Here is a 19999-nt window from a genome sequence, read left to right as displayed (position 1 = left end):
ATTAGTCTTGGAGGCTGCCAGGAGGCCTAGAGCAACATTAAAAGAGCTGCAGAAGTTTCTGGCAAGTACTAATTGTGTACTGCATATGACAACAATTTCCCAATCTCCCTGGATGGCAAGATGGAAGCCTTTTCTTACAAAGAAAAACATCGGAGCCCGGATAGATTTTGCTAAAACCTTCATCATATCTGCCAAATGCATGTGGGAAAATGTGTTATGGTCTGATGAGACCAAGATGAAACTTTTTGGCCATAATTCCAAGATATGTTTGGCCAACACTGCACACCATCAAATGAACACCATACCCACATTGAAACATGGTGGAGGCAACATTATGTTTTGGCTGTTTTTCAGCATCTTGTACTGGGGCTTTAGTCAAGTGGAGGGAATTATAAACAGTTCAAAATATTAATGAATTTTGTATCAGGTCTCTGCTAAAAAGTTGAAGAGTAATTTCACCTTTGAGTATGGCATGACCCTATGCACTTCACCAAATCAACAAAAGAATGGCTTTTCTAGAAGAAGTTTAAAATTTGGGATTACACAGCCAGAGCCCAGATCTGAATTGAAAATCTGTGGGTTGACCTGAAAAGGGCTGTACATAGGAGATGCCCTCGCAATCTCACAGAGTTGGAGCGCTGCTGCAAGAAAGTGTGAGCAAAGATTGCCAACTCGAAAAGATTCCAGATTGTGTTTTGTTCCAATTATAGTTCACATTAGGAGTGGAAAAAGTTCTGAAATGATTCTTCTTAGTATGATTTTTGTACTTGAAAAAAACTGGCATGTGAACAGGGGTGTGTAAACTTTTCATAGCCACTGTGTATATAAAATAAAATTGGAGCAAAACAACATTTTATCAAGAAAAGTGAAGCAAAATCATGTTCATATTAGCATTTCTTAGCTGAGCTCACATCTAATATTTGCAGTGAAAAAAATCTGCATTTATGATTTATTATCTTGAAAGAGTTGTGCCAAATGACCATTGATCACCTGTCACATATCTCCTGTATAAAAGCCTGGGGTCCCACCCCTGGAACTTTCACAAATCATTGGAACAAGAGTCTGAAGACCCCTGTTCCTCATTGTTGCACGAACACAGTAAAAAAGAGTTGGCAGTAAAGTTTAGAAGACTGATGGAGAAAGCTGAGTACAGTACTAGGTCTTCATTAAAATCTTTATCAAAATGTTTCTACCATATAGTTGCTGCAGAGTTTTTGCCTGTCCCTTATCTAGCTGAGTTATCTGCAAAATGATTACCGTTCTGAGGACTCTGTCTGCTTCCCTCTTCCTTTTTTATTGTTAGAGATAGCAGCAGGAATGGGTTGTACACAGATCTACAGGACGTGGAGAGGGAAGAAACTTGAGTGTAGTCAAAACAGGCTGTAGATAAAGAGGAAAGCAATAAAGAGGAAAAATAAGTGCATGATAGAAGATGTGCTATTACATGAGCTAATATAGACAAGCAATACTTTTGACACCAACAAACCTAACACCCAGCCTTTCTTACTGGGGAAGACACAATATGATTGGGAGAGAAACATTTTAAACTTGGATCTGGCTGCAAACTGCATATCACAGGGGGTCAAGGTATGAATAAAGGAATGAAGACTTCATACTGAAAGGACAATTCTATTATATTAATGTAGCCACTATTATATATATGCATATTATCTCCATGTCAAATGTGTCCATAGCCTTTAAAAATATGCTACCCTTGTCATCAAACTATCAAAACCTTTACACAAGTGAAATAGAGCCTAAGGACAAATCACTATTTAAATTCCAATTATCACTTAATTTAATGGATCTGTAAAAAATAATACTAGTGTGCACCTAGCTAAAGAAATTGTAAAATTCTACGATCAGAATTTATATATGAAAACTGTTTAGGCATATCTTACATACAGTTTAGAATGATCAGTTTTGTATTATAGGCAATATTTAAACAGTCAATAAATGTATTTTATTTTTTATATGCTTTTGCAACAAGACCAATTTTAATTTTATTCTTCCCCCCCGAATGCACAATAATTTAGTTATAACTTTGTAACACGTACAGTAGGGGAAATAATTATTTGATCCCTGGCTGATTTTGTAAGTATGCCCACTGGCAAAGACATGAACAGTCTATAATTTTAAGGGTAGGTTAATTTTAACATTGAGAGATAGAATATCAAAAATAAAATCCAGAAAATTACATTGTATAAATTATATAAATGTATTTGCATTTTGTAGTGAAAAATAAGAATTTGATCCCCAACCAGCCATTAAGAGTTCTGGCTCCTACAGACCAGTTAGATGCTCCTAACCAACCCGTTATCTGCATTAAAGACAGTTGTCTTACATAGTCACATTTATAAAAGACTCCTGTCCATAGACTCTAACCTCTATAAATTGGGCAAGACCAAAGAACTTTATAAGGATGTCAGGGACAAGATCACAGACCTGCACAAAGCTGGAATGGGTTACAAAACCATAAGTAAGATGCTGGGTGAGAATGAGACAACTGTTGGTGCAATGGTAAGAAAATGGAAGAAATACAAAATGACTGTCAATCGTCATTGATCTGGGACATCATGCAAAATCTCACTTCATGGGGTATCCTTGATCATGAGGAAGGTGAGAGATGACCCTAAAACTACACGGGGGGGAACTTGTTAATGATCTCAATGCAGCTGAGACCACAGTCACCAATAAAATCTTTCTTAACACATTATGCCGTAAAGGTTTATAATCCTGCAGTGCCCGCAAGGTCCCCCTGCTCAAGAAGGCACATGTGCAGGCTCATCTAAAGTTTGCCAATGAACACCTGGATGATTTTGTGAGTGATTGGGAGAAGATGCTGTGGTCGGATGAGACAAACATTGAAGTCTTTGGCACTAACTCAACTCGGCGTGTTTGGAGAAAGAGAAATGCTGCCTATGACCCAAAGAACACCGTCCCCACTGTCAAGCATGGAGGTGGAAACATGATGTTTTGGGGGTGTTTGCCTGCTAAGGGCACAGGACTACTTCACCGTGTAAATAAGAGAATGGATGGATCCATGTACATAAAATCCTGAGTGACAACCTCCTTCCCTCCACCAGGACATTAAAAATAGGTTGTGGCTGGGCCTTCCAGCAAGACAATGACCCAAAACATACAGCCAAGGCAACAAAAAGTGGCTCAAAAAGAAGCACATTAAGGTCATGGAGCGGCCTGGCCAGTCTCCAGATCTTAATCCCATAGAAAACTTATGGCGGGATTTGAAGTTTCAAATTTCCAAGCGACAGCCTCAAAATCTTAATGATTTAGAGATGATCTGCAAAGAGGAGTGGACCAAAATTTCTCCTGACATGTGTGCAAACCTCATCATCAACTACAAAAAAGTCTGCCTGCTGGGCTTGCCAACAAGGGTTTTGCCACCAAGTATTAAGTATTGTTTGCCAGAGGGATCAAATACTTATTTCTCACTGCAAAATGCAATTACATTTATATAGTTTATGCAATGTGATTTTCTTGATTTTATTTTTTATATTCTATTTCTCAGTGTTAAAATTAACCTACCCTTAAAATTATAGACTGTTCATGTCTTTATCAGTGGGCAAACTTACAAAATCAGCAAGGGATCAAATACTTATTTCCCCCACTGTAGTTCTTATGTTTGAAGACCTTAATTGGGTTGCCCAGAATTAGAAAAAAAGCAAACACCGCTCTCATGTCTTCGTACTTGTCACCTAATTGGTTAACTTTAGTTAAATCTTAGGGGGTGTCATCTCCTTCTGCAGCCACTATTACATAATGTCCAGCTCAACATGTCAAATTTGGTGAAAAGTCCTCTTGAACTGACACATCAGGCATAGCCTATCGTCAAGCATGGCAATGTTTCTGGAAAATAGTATATGCTTTTTCTAATCCTGCACAACAACATTAGGATTCCTGCTCATTAAGGCTTGGGCTACACGACGACATGTGTCATGCGACAGCATTTGTAAGAAAAGTCTATTCTACAATTTTATAGTAAAATAAGCACCCAAATTGCAGATAAGTCGCACATAAGTTGCATGTTGAAGTGTATGGCAAGCTACAGAAAATCCAGTACATTAGGAAATATTTGCAACTCTGTGTTGCAGTCGCAGTATTTGCATGCCCCAACGTGAAACCATAGGAAATCATTACATCCAATGTTGCATTGTATTGTTGTGATTTCAGTGTGGCATGACACACATCGCCATGTAGGCCTAACCTAAAAGTTATAGCACAAATTGTTCAACACTCATACCCAAGTGGATACAATTTTAAAAAATTGGTAAATTACACCAAAACTGAAAAAATTATTTCAATGATGTTCCAAAAATACAAGCACACTGATCAATATTAATATTATTTTCTAATCTAACTTATAAATATTAAAATAAAAATTCTTTGAAATTGGTTACACAAAAAGACCCAGCAGAAAGTCAATGTTATACTTCAGAAAAATAATCTACTTTAAAACTAAACCAATATTTGTAACATGCTATACTTTATCTGCTAATAAAACAATAACCAAAAGCATGTGCTCTGTGGGTAGGACAATATATTTAAAGACATGGCTTGCAAATGTAAGGGTTGTAATGGGCAAGACTAAATAAAGCTTGATTAAATGCATGCAGAGTGAGTCCATGTATTTAATTCTTACCTTGCCATAACCTCTTTGCAATTTAAAGATGTAAATACCTCCCATGCCTGCGGATATAAGTCAGGAACTTCTGGTGTGATATTTTAGAATGCATTGTAAATTGAAAATGGCTTAAATTTAATTTTCTCAATTGTAGACACGAGATATCGCTTGGCAGTGTAAGAATTAATGAACATGTTATTTGTGTAAAAAAAATGTTTAATTTTACAAAAATCTTATATTCCTAACAATTCTGCCAGGTTCTGGAATGGGTGTATTACCCTTTACCATTACCCCCGTAGTTCCTACTGCTAAAATAAATTGTGAACCAGGTACTATTATTATTTCATGCATTTCACTGTACTTTTCTTACTGTAATGGTAATTTATGAAATGAGCTTTGTGGGGCTAATGAACAGCTGGATTAAGCATATTATACCAATCTTGCACTGCATAGAAATCATCATAACTCTTGCAAAGGGTAGTAGAAATCCGCATGCAGTTAACAACAATAAAACTCTGCATGTATTTGTTTTTCTATGTATTGATGCATGTTCTTTCTTCAATGTCTTCATTAAACACAGTTTTTTAAATTCTTGTCAATTAAATTGTAATTTAGCAATATATTGGCTGTCAATGTGCCATGAACAAGAAAGTTCTTATGCCATTATGGCAATATAGATGTTACAGTATGGTTAAAAGTTTAATATCTAATTTTTGCTAACTAGGTTGATTTGTCTGAAATGTTATTACTTTTGACTTTTTTTTAAATATTTTTACTTTAACCAGGCCTTCTAGTTTAAAAGACTTTTCCCACCAAAGGCATTAACATGTCTACAGGATATTTTAAGTGGCTAATTAGTAGGGTTCTCCTATTTGGGTCACTCACTCATCAGATGAATAGTTGCTACCATATCCAGGAAGACATTAAATGAAGTGGTGGTCTCGTAGATCTCTATTTTATAGTATTAAAAGTCCATGACTGTTTCTATAAAGCCGACTGCAAAAGAGTGTGACTCAGACATGTGTGGCCACCTCCTTTTAATCTCTGTCTGGATTCACAGCTTCCTTTATTTATGAATTGAAGATGCTTATAATCCTAGGCGTAGGGACCAGAGGTGGGTTTTCCACCAATTAATTCCCAAAAGCTGGATGCTATGTAAAAGGTAAAGAAAATAAGAATACTATGATTTGGAAATATCTCATAGCCATATTTCTTCACCACAGAATCTAGAACACAGATCAGAAGGTGAAAAGCAAAGGTTTTTGCATTTCCTTTGGAAAAAAAAAAATCTAATTTACAAAATTATTCATATTTATTCCCCTCTTCTTTTTACAACAATTTGTAAACATCTGGGAAGTGAGGAGACCAATTGCTGGAGTTTTGAGAGAGGAATATTGTCCCATTATTTTCTGATGTAGCATTCTAACTATTCAACAGTCCTGGGTCTTCTTTCCTTGTTTTTTCATTTCATATTGCACTAAATGTTTTTTATTAGTGAAAGGTCTGGACTGCAGGCGACCAGTTCATAAACCAAACTCTTTTTTGGTGAAGCCTTGCTGTTGTGATGGATGTAGTACATGGTTTAGCATTGTTTTGCTGAAATAAGCAAGGCCTTCACAGAAATTTATGTTGTCTGGATAGGAAATGCTGTGGGGACAATTGAGTGCAATAGGGTGTATCCACATAACAGTGGATAGCATAAAGTGGCAGTTGTGTTAGACACAAAACTAGAAAAGTTTTTAATAAAAGGTTTTCCAGCTGCAGCAGCTCCACAGGTTGGCAGACCCAACTAGGTAATTAAGCAATCAAAGATTGGGGTCACCTGCAATACTGGACGTGAGTCCACAAATAATTCCAATACTCAGTATGAGGTAAGAGTGTAGTTTATTCTCAACGCGTTTTGAAGTTTTCAAACTTCTTCAGGAATTTTAAATGCGCTTTAGCCCAGGGAAGATGACAGCATTTCTAGATTGTGTTGGTATATGGCTTCTTCTTTTGCCTGATAAAGCTTTAACTTGCAACTGTGGATTGCAAGCCCAACTCTGTTTACAGACTATGATTTCTGGAAGAATTCCTGAGCCCATGCTGTGATTTGCACAACTGAAACATGCTTGGTGTTAATTCAATGTCACCTGTAGAATAGATGGGAAAGACATGGTTAAATCCCAGCTCTGCAGTGTTTGATTAGAAGCACTTGCAGCGTTTCTCTAAGAAGCAGGGGGTAGGTTCATTGTGTTTCTTGAGTGAGTTTCCGTCTACTGGATGGGCGAGCAGAGGCGAATGTGTTAGCTGGTAAATGTACAAGGTGTGTGCACCAGACTGGATGTGTCCTTGAACTGAAGGAAGAGACAGGCCAGAATCCCTCTCTGAGAAGAGACAGCATCGGTCATGTGCATGGAACTGCAAATATCAGTAACTGCTATGGATAATAGCTGTTTTGTTTGACCGAGCTGGGCCTAGCTCAGCCAGGGTCTATTCTATTTAGTTAGCGCCTGGACTAGGTTAGGAATTTATTTTTATGAGTTTGTTTTGGTGCTGTACAACTTGTGAAAAGCATTAAAAACTGCATGGGTTTGGATCAAAACTGCATTGCTTGTGTGAACGCTACCTAAGGCCTAATGCTTACCAGACTGAATCCATACACTCCTGACCACCTGTAGATCACAAGCACTCAATACTGACCATTTGCCTTATAATAATAATAATCTTTATTTTTTTATAGCGCCAACATATTCCGCAGTGCTTTACAGTTTGCACACATTATCATCACTGTCCCCGATGGGGCTCACAATCTAAATTCCCTATCAGTATGTCTTTGGAATGTGGGAGGAAACCGGAGTACCTCAAGGAAACCCACACAAACACGGAGAGAACATACAAACTCCTTGCAGATGTTGTCCTTGGTGGCATTTGAACCCAGGGCTCCAGTGCTGCAAGGCTGCAGTGCTAGCCACTGAGCCACCGTGCTGCCCCTATCCGTTGTGCATATGGATCTCTGAATATTTTGATGATATTATGTTCTGTAGATATCGCGATATTACATTTTTTTTAGCGATTTTATGTTGAGGAACATTTTTCTGCAAGTGTTCCACTATTAAGACACAGTTGTTCACAAATTGGTGAAGCTCTGATCATTTTTGCTTCTGAGAGCCTTTGCATCTCTAACTCACTTTAGCTGAAAAATCACACTCCAGCTGTTTTTCATTAGTATCACTTACTTTTCCAGCCTTTTGTTAAACCTGACCCAAATTTAATGAGATGCTTTACTGCCATCATTTTCCAAATGAACTACATTTTTCAAACAAAATGGAAAAATGTCTAATTTTCACCTTCCGATCTGTGTTCTATACTCTGTTGTGAATAAAATACGGCTACAAGAGATGTCCAAATCATTGCATTTTTGTTTTCTTTATATCTACACAGCTTTTCAACTTTTTTGAACTGAGGATGTACTGTATATCTGTGGAATATGCCATAATTGTTTTTGGCTTTGGTGCAATAACTTAGCAATATAGTGACTGCTAAACAATGAATTATTATAAGCTTTATGATATAGTATGCTAAGCCTATAATTTTATTATTTTAGAATATGTCTGTCACAACTTCCTCAATAATGGGAAGTTGACATTTTTGAAAATTCAGCTTCTATAATGAATATGAATATTTATATAGTTTTGAGCTACACAGAATTTTGATTATGTAATTTTCTCAGTATCTTAGAGCTTGCCTACTTTACTATTTCTACTCAGCTTGGTCTGAAAAAGATATCACATGTAACTTACTGATAACTAATTTATATTTTTATAAGAATACAATTTGTTTTACCTTTTTCTACTGATAACTGATTTGCATAATACCTTTTTGTAAGTGTTCTCCTTGATTATTTCTTCTTTCTATCTTGTTTCTGTTGACTTTGGTTAAAATTAACATATTGGCAGCTGACATGAACATTTTCCTCTTCCCCAAATTAGCATGCTGAAGGAATACATTTCTGTTAGTCTAAAACAATTGCTTTTATTAGAATAGACATACAAATGTTAGCATTTCATGCCAATAGTTGCATTGGTACCTAATAACACTTGTATCTATGACAGTTTTGGGTTATGGATTTTTTTGGTTTGTAATATTTGATAATGTTTAGATTTGATTGATAGCTTTAGATAAGACACAGCTTTTACTCCTGTATAGTTTTTAGCCTAATCAGCTGTTGTATCTAGACTGCATTTCAATAGTTTACTTTACATTAGGAGTTCTATTTGTCTACAATATAGTTTCATTAGGGATGCTTTTCTGAACGTCTGTCATTAAAAAGCAATAAATCAACTGCATGCTTCATTGAGCTAGGTATTTAGTACTGAGCAACAAATCTGACCTGTAAATGACATTGGAGGATATGAAGTGTCCAACCCACACTAATAAGGGAGGACATAATGGCTGAATCCACTGACTGCGGCACTGGCTTGGTGTTTGGAATTCATAGGGAGGTGTTTATTCAGTAAATGGCACATTATTCTCTATAATAATGCTTTGTTGGCAACTTCAAAGTAACTCTATTAAATTCAATAATTACACTCTCAAAGTTTGGAAATTGGCTCTTGTGTATGAAAGTGCTTACTGACATCACATTGTTGGCAGCGGAGAATGAAAATAGGGTATCTGTCAACAGCAGGGTAACATCTATAGAGGAATTTGATAGTGGCAGCTCTGCTAAACAGGTGGAAGACAAGAATTCATTATATAAGGATGAGAGCTAAGTTCATGTGATATATTACAATCGCTAATACACAGCTGTATTATTTGAGGCTGAGATCCTTGGTACTGAGAAAATATATCAGGAAACCTATGCATTAGTGTTGTTTTCCCTTGTAATGCTCTGGATCTGTAGGTAAATATGGTTCATGATGACTAAAGTTGGTTATACACATTAAAGGAAAGTGAGCTGAACCTACCAATGGCAGGATTAGGAACCAATTTCATGTAATTGGGGCAGCATAAAACACCGTGAAAGAAGAATTAAGTAAGTTGGATTTCAATAATCCTATAAGCCTTAAAGACAAACAGACGCAAGATGTGTTTGACAGTCACTTATTCCAATCTCTGAAGAAAGTTTGCATGTTTATGGGTGTTTGGGAAATATAGGCTCACAATTAATTAGTGTCTGGTGGGATTAAACCAAATATAGTTAACTTACATTGCAACTGTTCTTTATTCCAAAGTTCGGTTCGGGTGCCAGAACTTGAACCAGAACTTTTGAGCAGAAAAATTATCTCTCTCTCTCCATGTAACACATTTCCCCCGGAACTCCAAACTTTGCAATGATTTGTGGAAGAAGTCTGTGTTCTGCGTTTAACAATGGACACTAACTGTCCGGCACAAACCCTGAACTGAAATTTGGGATTTCTCATCTCTATTCTTGGCCTGTCCAACCAAAATGGCAGAGATAAAAGGAAATAAAATGAGCTAGCCCCATGTATGTGATGCAATGAAATTAAAAATCTGTCAAAAACTTGGTCTTGTTGAATGGTAAATTAATTGAAACTTTCCTCACATTTGCTTTGCATTTGTAAATAGGAAAAGTAGAAAAAATATTTTACACCAATCTTTCCCTGTAGTGAAACAGCAGCAACATTTCAGCCTTTTTTTAAGAAAGTGCTTCAAGAGAAAGATGGGTGTGAACGGCACTGAATGCTGTACTTCACATAGAGATATATAGGTATACTCGATCCTTTGTAGATCAGGACGTTCAGAGGTTAGCTACTGACATGGGTGGTGCACAACTTCTAAAATAGAAAGTCCATGAAGTAAATGAGAGAAGAAAAAGTGGCACTCACCCTTCTGTGCAGTATAAGTGTTGTCCTTTATTTGCGATTAGCAGATTACAGACATTTTCTGCGGTGGCTGGTGAGGAGAGGGGTGCGGGGAGTGAACGACTGGACGATGGCCGTTTCACGCTCTTGCGCTTCTACGGGTCCATGTGGGCCTGTAGAAGCGCAAGAGCATGAAACAGCCGTCGTCCAGTCGTTAACTCCCTGTACCCCTCTCCTCACCAGCCGCCGCAGAAAATGTCTGTAATCTGCTAATCGCAAATAAAGGACAACACTTATTCTGCACAGAAGGGTGAGTGACACTTTTTCTTCTCTCATTTACTTTTTTTAAGAAAACCCCACAACAATCAAACCACAGCCACAAACATATGGGGTGAGGCTGACTAAAAATGCTTTAGAAATTTAGTAGACTAAAAATGAGTCAGAAACAAGCTCAATTAAAAAAAACAAGGGCCACTTACAATTTTAAATTCCATTCATAGAGTTTTGGAGATATTTAACTCTATTCCCATTTCTGTGCTGCCTACAACCTGTTCCTTGTTTGTCTATACCAGTGTTCCCGAAGTCCGGTCCTCAAGAGCCACCAACAGGTCATATTTTCAGTATTTCCTTGGTATTTCACAGGTGATAATTGCATCACATGCACAGGCAATAATTCCATCACCTGTGCAATACTAAGGAAATTCTGAAAACATGACCTGTTGGTGGCTCTTGAGGACCGGACTTGGGGAACACTGGTCTATACAAATAAAGAGTCACAGAGCATGAGGAACTAAGCAGTTTGATATATTGTTTTGTGAGAAAAGACTCAGTATACCTTGTGTTTTAATCATTTAAACATCTTCTCTTTCTGAGATTTTCAGTCCAGTATGCGGTCCTATCAGTGACTCACAGCTCTCTCTGCATGCACACTAAAAATAAAGCTGTTAGTCACTTATATGACCGTCCACTGGACCAAAAATCCCAGAAGGAGAAGATGTTTAAATGATGAAAACACAAGTTATCTCACAAACTATATATTAATCTGCTCAGCTCACCCTGCTTTGTACCATAATGTCCTCAGATTGGACTATTGGACAATTTAATTGTAATTTATTAATTAAAAAATTAATTTGAAGATCAAGAGCTAACAAGTAACCATGGGGCCCCCCTCCACAACCAATTTCAGCATAGGAAAAGTTAGAACCAGACCTGTTTCAGTTTTCAATGTGCTCCTTTAGTCATCCACAGTGTTATGTAGCTGAACCTTACATCTATAGAAATGGGTCACCTATAGTAACTACTACACCATCTACCCTGGCATTATGCCCACATTCCTAAAAACATTCTTGGGTCTTTATCAACCATAGAATAAGGCTATTAAATCTATGGTCTAGCAGAAAAAAAACATTAGAGTTGCTTGATAGCTTCCTATCAATAGGTTGGACAAGATAAAAAGTGATCTACTTTAAAAACAAATTTATATATATACTTTTTTTTTTAAAGTAGACCACTTTTTATCTTGTCCAACCTTTTGATAGGAAACCATCAAGCAACTCTAATGATTTTTCTTCTACTAGACCATAGATTTAATAGCTATATATTTCTTTATATTTATATTTATTTATTTTTATCTGTGTATATATACAGTGGCATGTCAAAGTTTGGGCTTCTCTGGTCAAAATTATAGTCATTGTGAACAGTTAAGCAAGTTGAAGATGAAATGATCTCATCCTTCCTTGGTATTATCCGTAAAAAAATTATATCGTCATTATTTACATTTTAAAAAGTGCAAAAAGGAAAATGGGACCATGTAAAAGTTTAGACACTCTTGGAGGTTTGTGTGCTCAGATAACATTGACCGAAGTTTCAGACCTTAATTAGTCTTTTAGGGTTATGACTATCATCATTTGGGAAGGCCAGGTAATGCAAATTTATCAGCTTTATAAGAACCCAGCCTCCTCTATCCATGTGCTTAAAAAGTTATGGTACATTGTTCTACTGTTCAGAGACACTTGCACAAATATGGCCTTCATGGATGAGCCATCTGAAGAAAACCTCTCCTGCATCCTCACCATAAAATTCAGCGTCAGAAGTATGCAAAAGAACATGAAAACAAGCCTGATGCATTTTGGAAACAATTCCTGTGGACTGATGAGATTAAAATAGAACTCTTTGGCCACAATGATCAAAGGTGTGTGCGTAGAAAAAAAGGGCATTTCAGGAAAAGAACATCTCGCCAACCATTAAACATGTGGGTGGATCAATCATGCTTTGAGGTTGTGTGACAGCCAATGGCACGGGGAACATTTCACAGGTAGTGGGAAGAATGGATTCAATGAAATTTCAACAAATTCTTGATGCAAACATAACACCATCTGTAAAAAGCTGAAGTTAAAAAGATAATCGCTTCTACAAATGGGCAATGATCCTAAATACTCATCAAAATCCACAATAGACTACCTCAAAAGGCACAAGCTGAAGGTTTTGCAATGGCCCTGATCTGAACATTATTGAAACTCTGCAGCTAGAGTAGAAGAATATCTGTCAAACAACAATAGAAAGACTCTTTTTTTGACAAACCATGCAGGGTGCCCAAAGATTTGCATCTGCCCATTTTTCTTTTTCTAATTTTTAAAATGAAAAAATTGTGATATCTATATATTTTTGGCCTAAAATACAAAGGAAATGTTCACAATAACTGTAATTTTGACCAGGGGTACCCATACTTTTACATGCCATTGTGTATAAATACATATAGAAATATATACATATCCTGAAAAGGTATATATTTTTAAGGAGAATAGAAATGTACGATATAATCAATGGAAAAGATTTGTCCAAATGATGGTAAACGGATAATGTCTTTAATGATTACATGCTTTTATTTAGTATCTGTAAATTATATTTACCCATTAAGATTTATTTTGTAAATTGTTAAAAATATGAAACATAAGAACATTTGGCATTATGCTGCATGATAGATAAATGCATCCTTGTATACACATGTAATAATAATTGAAATAATCACTATTGCATGAGTACTGAAGTCTATCCACAGGGTGTTATGTTTTTCATGATTTGCTGAGTCAATGCATATCTTAATTTCTGTGCGAAATGGATTTAAAGTTAGTATGCTGAAATTAATAAAATACATGAATATTTATATTATAGATAGGCATTAAAAACTTAATCTTTAGTTTTTTCAATGTTTTTTAGGCTCAAAGGAAGAAAAGATCTGTCAGAAAGTGTCAGTCAGAACCACTATACGAAAAAGTGACTGTTTTAGTCAATACCCTGTAAGTAGAGCATTATATTGCAGCTTTTTTATTTTTTTAAATAAAAACAAACTCGGATAAAAATACATATATCCTGTATATACTGCAGAGAGATAGTAGGAAAAACTAGGTTCACAGGGTGTGGTGCACCAAATGAGGGTCTTCAATAAATCAAAAAGGTTCCAGAAAAATGCACTGACAGCCTATCATTTCGGATAGATCATAAATGTTTGATTTTGGGGGGTCACCACATACATATAAGAACTTCTGTGCTTAGATAAACATTGAAGAGGCCACTTTGCCTTCATTGCTAATCCTTAACCCTTTCACGCTGCAGCCCGTTTTAGTTTTTGCGTTTCTCTTTTTTGTTCCCCTTCTTCCCAGAACCATAATTTTTTTATTTTTCATCAATATGGCCATGTGAGGGCTTGTTTTTTGTGGGACGAGTTGTACTTTTGAATGAAACCATTGGTTTTTCCACATAGTGTACAGAAAAACAGGAAAAAGTTCCAAGTGCTGTGAAATTGCAAAAAAGTGCAATTCCACAATTCTTTTTTTTTTTTTTACCATGTTCATTAAATGTTAAAACTCACCTGCCATTATGATTATCCAGGTCATTACAAATTCATAGATACTAAACATGTATAGGTTCTTATTTATTTAAGTGAGGGAGAAAAAAATCCAAAATTTGTTTAAAAAAAAAAAAAAAAAATTGCGTAATTTTCCAAGACCCATAGCGTCTCCATTTTTCGGTATCTGTGGCTGGGTAAGGCTATGTTCACATTTGCGTTGTGCGCCACAGCGTCGTCGCCGCAACAAAACGCATGCGTCGTGCGGCCCTATCTTTAACATTGGGGCCGCATGGCGCCGCATGTACATGCGTTGTCATGCGTTTTGGTGCGTCGTACGCCGCATGCGGCGTTAGGGCGCACCTGTCAGGGCGCAGCAAATGCAACATGTTGCATTTTTTGTGCGGCGCAGACTTTTTAAAAAACGCATGCGTCGTGTTTGCGTCGCTTTTGCGTCGTCGATGCGCCTTTTTTACCATTGATTTGTATTGACAACGCAGACGACGCAAGTACTTGCGTCGTGGTGCGTTGTACGACGCATGCGTTTTCTAATAAAAATGCCAAACATCGTCTAGACTTTGGGGGGGCGCATGCGGCGCAAAACGCTGCGTTTTTTGTTCAAAACGCAACTGCGTTTTTGTTTGCGTTGTGCGTTGCGGCGCCGACGCTGCGGCGCACAACGCAAATGTGAACGTAGCCTAAGGGCTTGTTTGTGGCACACTGAGCTTTTTATTGATACCATTCTGGTGTATATATCGCCCATTATTGCATATTAATGTAATGTTGTGGCAACCAAAAATAACATAATTCTGGTGTTTTTACTTTTTTTCTCGTTACGCCATTTACCAATCAGATGAATTCTTTTTATAGCTTGATAGATCGGGCAATTCTGAATGCGGCAATACCAAATATGTGCATTTTTTTATAATTGTTTTATTTTGAATGGGGCGAATGGGGGGTGATTTAAACTTATATACTTTTATATTTTTAAAATTTTTTATATTTTTAACAATATTTTTTACCACTTTTCACTTGCTTCAATAGTCTCCATTGGTGACTAGACGGTGTGATCTTTCAGTCGCTTGGGCTACAAAGAGCAGGGTTTCAGTCCCACTCTGTGTAGCAGAAATGCTCACTTGCTGTGAGTGCTGACCGCTGGGTGGCACTCATAGCAACCACAGGGGTCTGCTGCAGACCCCGGGTTATTATGCCAACCCATCAGTGACCTGCGGTTATGTGACATGGATACCGATTGGTAGTATTAGTGGCGCACTTCTGGCACAATCATGTTAAATGCTGCTGTCAGAGATTGACAGTGTCATTTAACAGGTTAACAGCCGCCGGTGGATTGCGATTCCATCCGCAGCTGTTAGGGGCACATATCAGCTGTTTAAATCAGCTGACATGTGCCGGAAAAGATGTGGGCTCCATGCAGGAGCCCACATCAAAGGAGAGACTCAACATGATCCATACATGTATGGTGCATGTCATGAAGGGGTTAATGTAGGCAATAAGTATGTGATTGCTAGAAGGTCCACATATTGATGATGACATTTTCTGAGGATTGGCTATTAATCTGCCATATCCTTAAGAAGCCCATACTCATTAGACTAGCATCGACCGAGCACACTGATATTGATGAGTTTGGCTAACAGTTGAATGTGTATGGGGGGCCACCAACTTTACCCTATCAGATGATATTGCGAGAGATAAGGATCCGGCATGTTTGATTTCGGACTGCATTTTTTTTTTTCTCTAAGATATCAACTGCCACCATAGATGTCTGTTAGTGTCTGTCTCATAGAGAACACAGGACTGCACACAGCAGTGCTTGACTAAGCAAACACTCATGTAAATGGGAGAGTCAGGTGAGATGGCTGCCAGATGAAAAATTAGGCAAACTATCATTCTGTAATTGCTACATAAGATGTACGGGGGCTTTAGAGTTATAAATTTGGTGATTACTGCAATCACTGTGCAAACAGTCCTACTTTGTCTATATCAGCATCACTGTTGAATCCAGTGATTGGTTGCCGTGGTCATGTGAAGTCACATTTACTGCTGCAGCCATATGAACAAAGAGGGTAGTTAGTAGCAGAGAACAGGGCTGGAGTGGTTTTGAATAAATACAGGGGCATTTGTCAGTTTTATGTACAAGAATCCAATGGAATAAAAATAAAATGTAACCAAACGACCCTTATAATGCAGCTATTCTTACATTCACCAGCCATATCAGGTCAAAATGATCTACAGTATCTAAAGCACCACTCCAGCTTTTTTTTCTATTTTCTGCAAGAAAGGTGTCACTAATCACCAACTAAGTTTCCTGCTCTTAGTTTTATACTTACCAGCTGCTGTCTTCATCTGTTATTGGTGTCGCTCCGGTTGGTCTCCAGCAGTTTGTGACCTTCCAGATCACTCTAGTGTTTGCTGGGCGATCCGGGAGTCACAACTCAATGTCCACCATCTTGTGCCCTCAACTTCTGACTGACCGGAAATCAGAGCTAACAGTCATAAGCTATCAATGTCAATCTATGAGAGACAGATTGAGGCCATAACGAGGCTCTCCTTGACTTACATTGATAGCTTATGACTGTTAGCTGATTTCCGGTCAGTCAGAAGTTGAAGCCACAAGATGGTGGATCAGGACCTGAGTGAGGCCAGGAAGAGTTGAAGACAGCGGCTTGTGAGTATAAGACTAGGATCAGGAAACTAGCACAATTTAAGAGCTGAAATAAAAAAATGCTGGAATGGTGCTTTATCAGTGTATGCAGATCCAGTGACAGATGTGCTTTAAATTTGTGCGGAACATAATTTTATTAAACTTGTTCTATGATTATGTATTTATTAGCATGGGTCAAGTAACAGGATGCCCACAGGCAGATGAGTTATCCTGTTGATACTCTCCTGTCAAGCCCATCGCAAGTAGTAATGTAAAAGTAGCTGTTAGTAAAAACGCAGCTAGAAATATATGAAAATAATCTATTGAATTTCTATTAAAATGCTTCACTACCATTATAACTCTAGCAAATGTATGTTTTTTCATATAGAAATACAGAACTTTAACAATTTATACATTTTCAACAGATCACTGTGGCTTCCTGTGATGGAAAATGCCCATCAGCAACAATCTTTAATGTAAACATTGATAGCCATATCAGATTCTGCAAATGTTGCCGCGAAAATGGAGTACAGAATCTGACTGTGCCACTCTACTGCTCAGGAAACGGGACTGAAGTGATGTACGTCATTCAAGAACCGCTGGACTGTTCATGCCAGTGGAATTAAACAGACTGTGCATACAGCACCTTGAATTCCTTCCAGCAACGATCCTGTCCTATGCACTGAACGCACGCGCTGTACCTATCCCGCGTCACTGATCTCCCCATCAGCTGTGCCAAGCAATCCAGCAGAGATCTACACTATACACATTTTGCCTATTTCCATTTAAATCACAGCGTATACTGTTTTATATCTTCACTCTAAATCATTTCCAAAGGCTAAAAAAGTTTGATAAAAATTCATATTTTCACAAGTCAAACTTAAAAAAAATGTAATTTTTAACTTACAAAGATGGATCAGTATATTAAATCTTTGCATGTGTGACATCGTTCAAATGTATACTTGACTTATGGTGCATAATGCCGATTTGTACAATATATCTTTTTATTACTGGTCCAAAATGTGCCATGGTTTTTGTATCAAAATATTTCTTAACATTTTCTTTAGAGATCACAATATATTGTTATCTGTAAGCCCAAAGGTATGTTTGTGACTAATGACATGCAATACCCATGAAAACAGAAAAGATAATCCATGTACCATTGCAATCTTTTTGTTTGTATATACTCGAAGGGCAATGTATTATAATAAATGTAAAGCTAAAATCAGAATGATGTATTGGGATTTTATGTAATAGAATCAATAATTCATTTTATGTATTATTTATTTCTGTTGCTTATGTTAACCCCTTAGTGACAGAGCCAATTTGGTACTTAATGACCGAGCCAATTTTTACAATTCTGACCAGTGTCACTTTATGAGGTTATAACTCTGGAACGCTTTATCGGATCCCGCTGATTCTGAGATTGTTTTTTCGTGACATGTTGTACTTCAAGATAGTGGTAACATTTCTTCGATATTACTTGCGATTATTTATGAAAAAAATGGAAATATGGCGAAAATTTTTAACATTTTGCAATTTTCAAACTTTGTATTTTTATGCCCTTAAATCAGAGAGATATATCACAAAAAATAGTTAATAAATAACATTTCTCACATGTCTACTTTACATCAGCACAATTTTGGAAACAATTTTTTTTTTTGTTAGGGAGTTATAAGGGTTAAAAGTTGACCAGCAATTTCTCATTTTTACAACACCATGTTTTTTTTAGGGACCACATCACCTTTGAAGTGATTTTGAGGGGTCTATATGATAGAAAATAACCAAGTGTGACACCATTCTAAAAACTGCACCCCTCAAGCTTCTCAAAACCACATTCAAGAAGTTTATTAACCCTTTACGTACTTCACAGGAACTAAAACAATGTGGAAGAAAAAAATGAACATTTAACTTTTTTTTGCAAACATTTTACTTCAGAACCATTTTTTTAAATTTTCACAAGTGTAAAAACAGAAATTTAACCACAAATATTGTTGTGCAATTTTTCCTGAGTGCGCCGATACCCCATATGTGGAGGTAAACCACTGTTTGGGCGCACCGCAGAGCTTGGAAGTGAAGGAGCACCGTTTGACTGTTTCAATGCAGAATTGGCTGGAATTGAGATCGGACGCCATGTCGCGTTTGGAGAGCCCCTAATGTGCCTAAACAGTGGAAACCCCCCACAAGTGACATCATTTTGGAAACTAGACCCCCCAAGGAACTTATCTAGATGTGTGGTGAGCACTTTGAACCCCCAAGTGCTTCACAGAAGTTTATAAAGTAGAGCCGTGAAAATAAAAAATCGCATTTGTTTTCACAAAAATGATTTTTTCGCCCACAAATTCTTATTTTCACAAGGGTAACAGGAGAAATTAGACCACAAAAGTTGTTGTGCAATTTCTCCTGAGTACGTCGATACACCATATGTGGAGGTAAACCACTGTTTGGGCGCACCGCAGAGCTTGGAAGTGAAGGAGCACCGTTTGACTTTTTCAATGCAGAATTGGCTGGAATTGAGATCGGATGCCATGTCGCGTTTGGAGAGTCCCTGATGTGCCTAAACAGTGGAAACCCCCCACAAGTGATACCATTTTGGAAACTAGACCCCTTAAGGAACTTATCTAGATGTGTGGTGAGCACTTTGAACCCCCAAGTGCTTCACAGAAGTTTATAACGTAGAGCCGTGAAAATAAAAAATCTCATTTTTTCTACAAAAATGATCTTTTTGCCCCCAAATTTTTATTTTCACAAGGGTAACAGGAGAAATTAGACCACAAAAGTTGTTGTGCAATTTCTCCTGAGTACGTCGATACCCCATATATGGGAGTAAACCACTGTTTGGGCGCACCGCAGAGCTTGGAAGAGAAGGAGTGTCGTTTTACTTTTTCAATGTAGAATTGGCTGGAATTGAGATCGGACGCCATGTCACGTTTGGAGAGCCGCTGATGTGCCTAAACAGTAGAGACCCCCCACATATGACACCATTTTGGAAACTAGACCCCTTACGGAACTTATCTAGATGTGTGGTGAGCACTTTAAACCCC

General features: G+C 37.4%; 1 protein-coding gene across 1 annotated transcript in view; it reads left to right on the top strand.

Annotated features, from left to right (window-relative positions):
• Nucleotides 1–18254, top strand: part of OTOGL (otogelin like) — a 332429-nt gene extending 314175 nt beyond the window's left edge. The window contains exons 54-55 of the mRNA XM_077262892.1: nt 13666–13745; nt 17381–18254. Coding sequence (XP_077119007.1) covers nt 13666–13745; nt 17381–17581 — 281 coding nt within the window. The 3' untranslated portion in view covers nt 17582–18254. The remainder of the gene's footprint in view (nt 1–13665; nt 13746–17380) is intronic.
• The last annotated feature ends 1745 nt before the right edge of the window (nt 18255–19999 follow it).

Source organism: Ranitomeya variabilis, chromosome 5, assembly GCF_051348905.1.
Source record: "Ranitomeya variabilis isolate aRanVar5 chromosome 5, aRanVar5.hap1, whole genome shotgun sequence".
NCBI lineage: Eukaryota > Metazoa > Chordata > Amphibia > Anura > Dendrobatidae > Ranitomeya > Ranitomeya variabilis.
The sequence above is the reverse complement of the archived record's forward strand: the minus strand, read 5'-3'. Positions and strand labels throughout refer to the sequence as shown.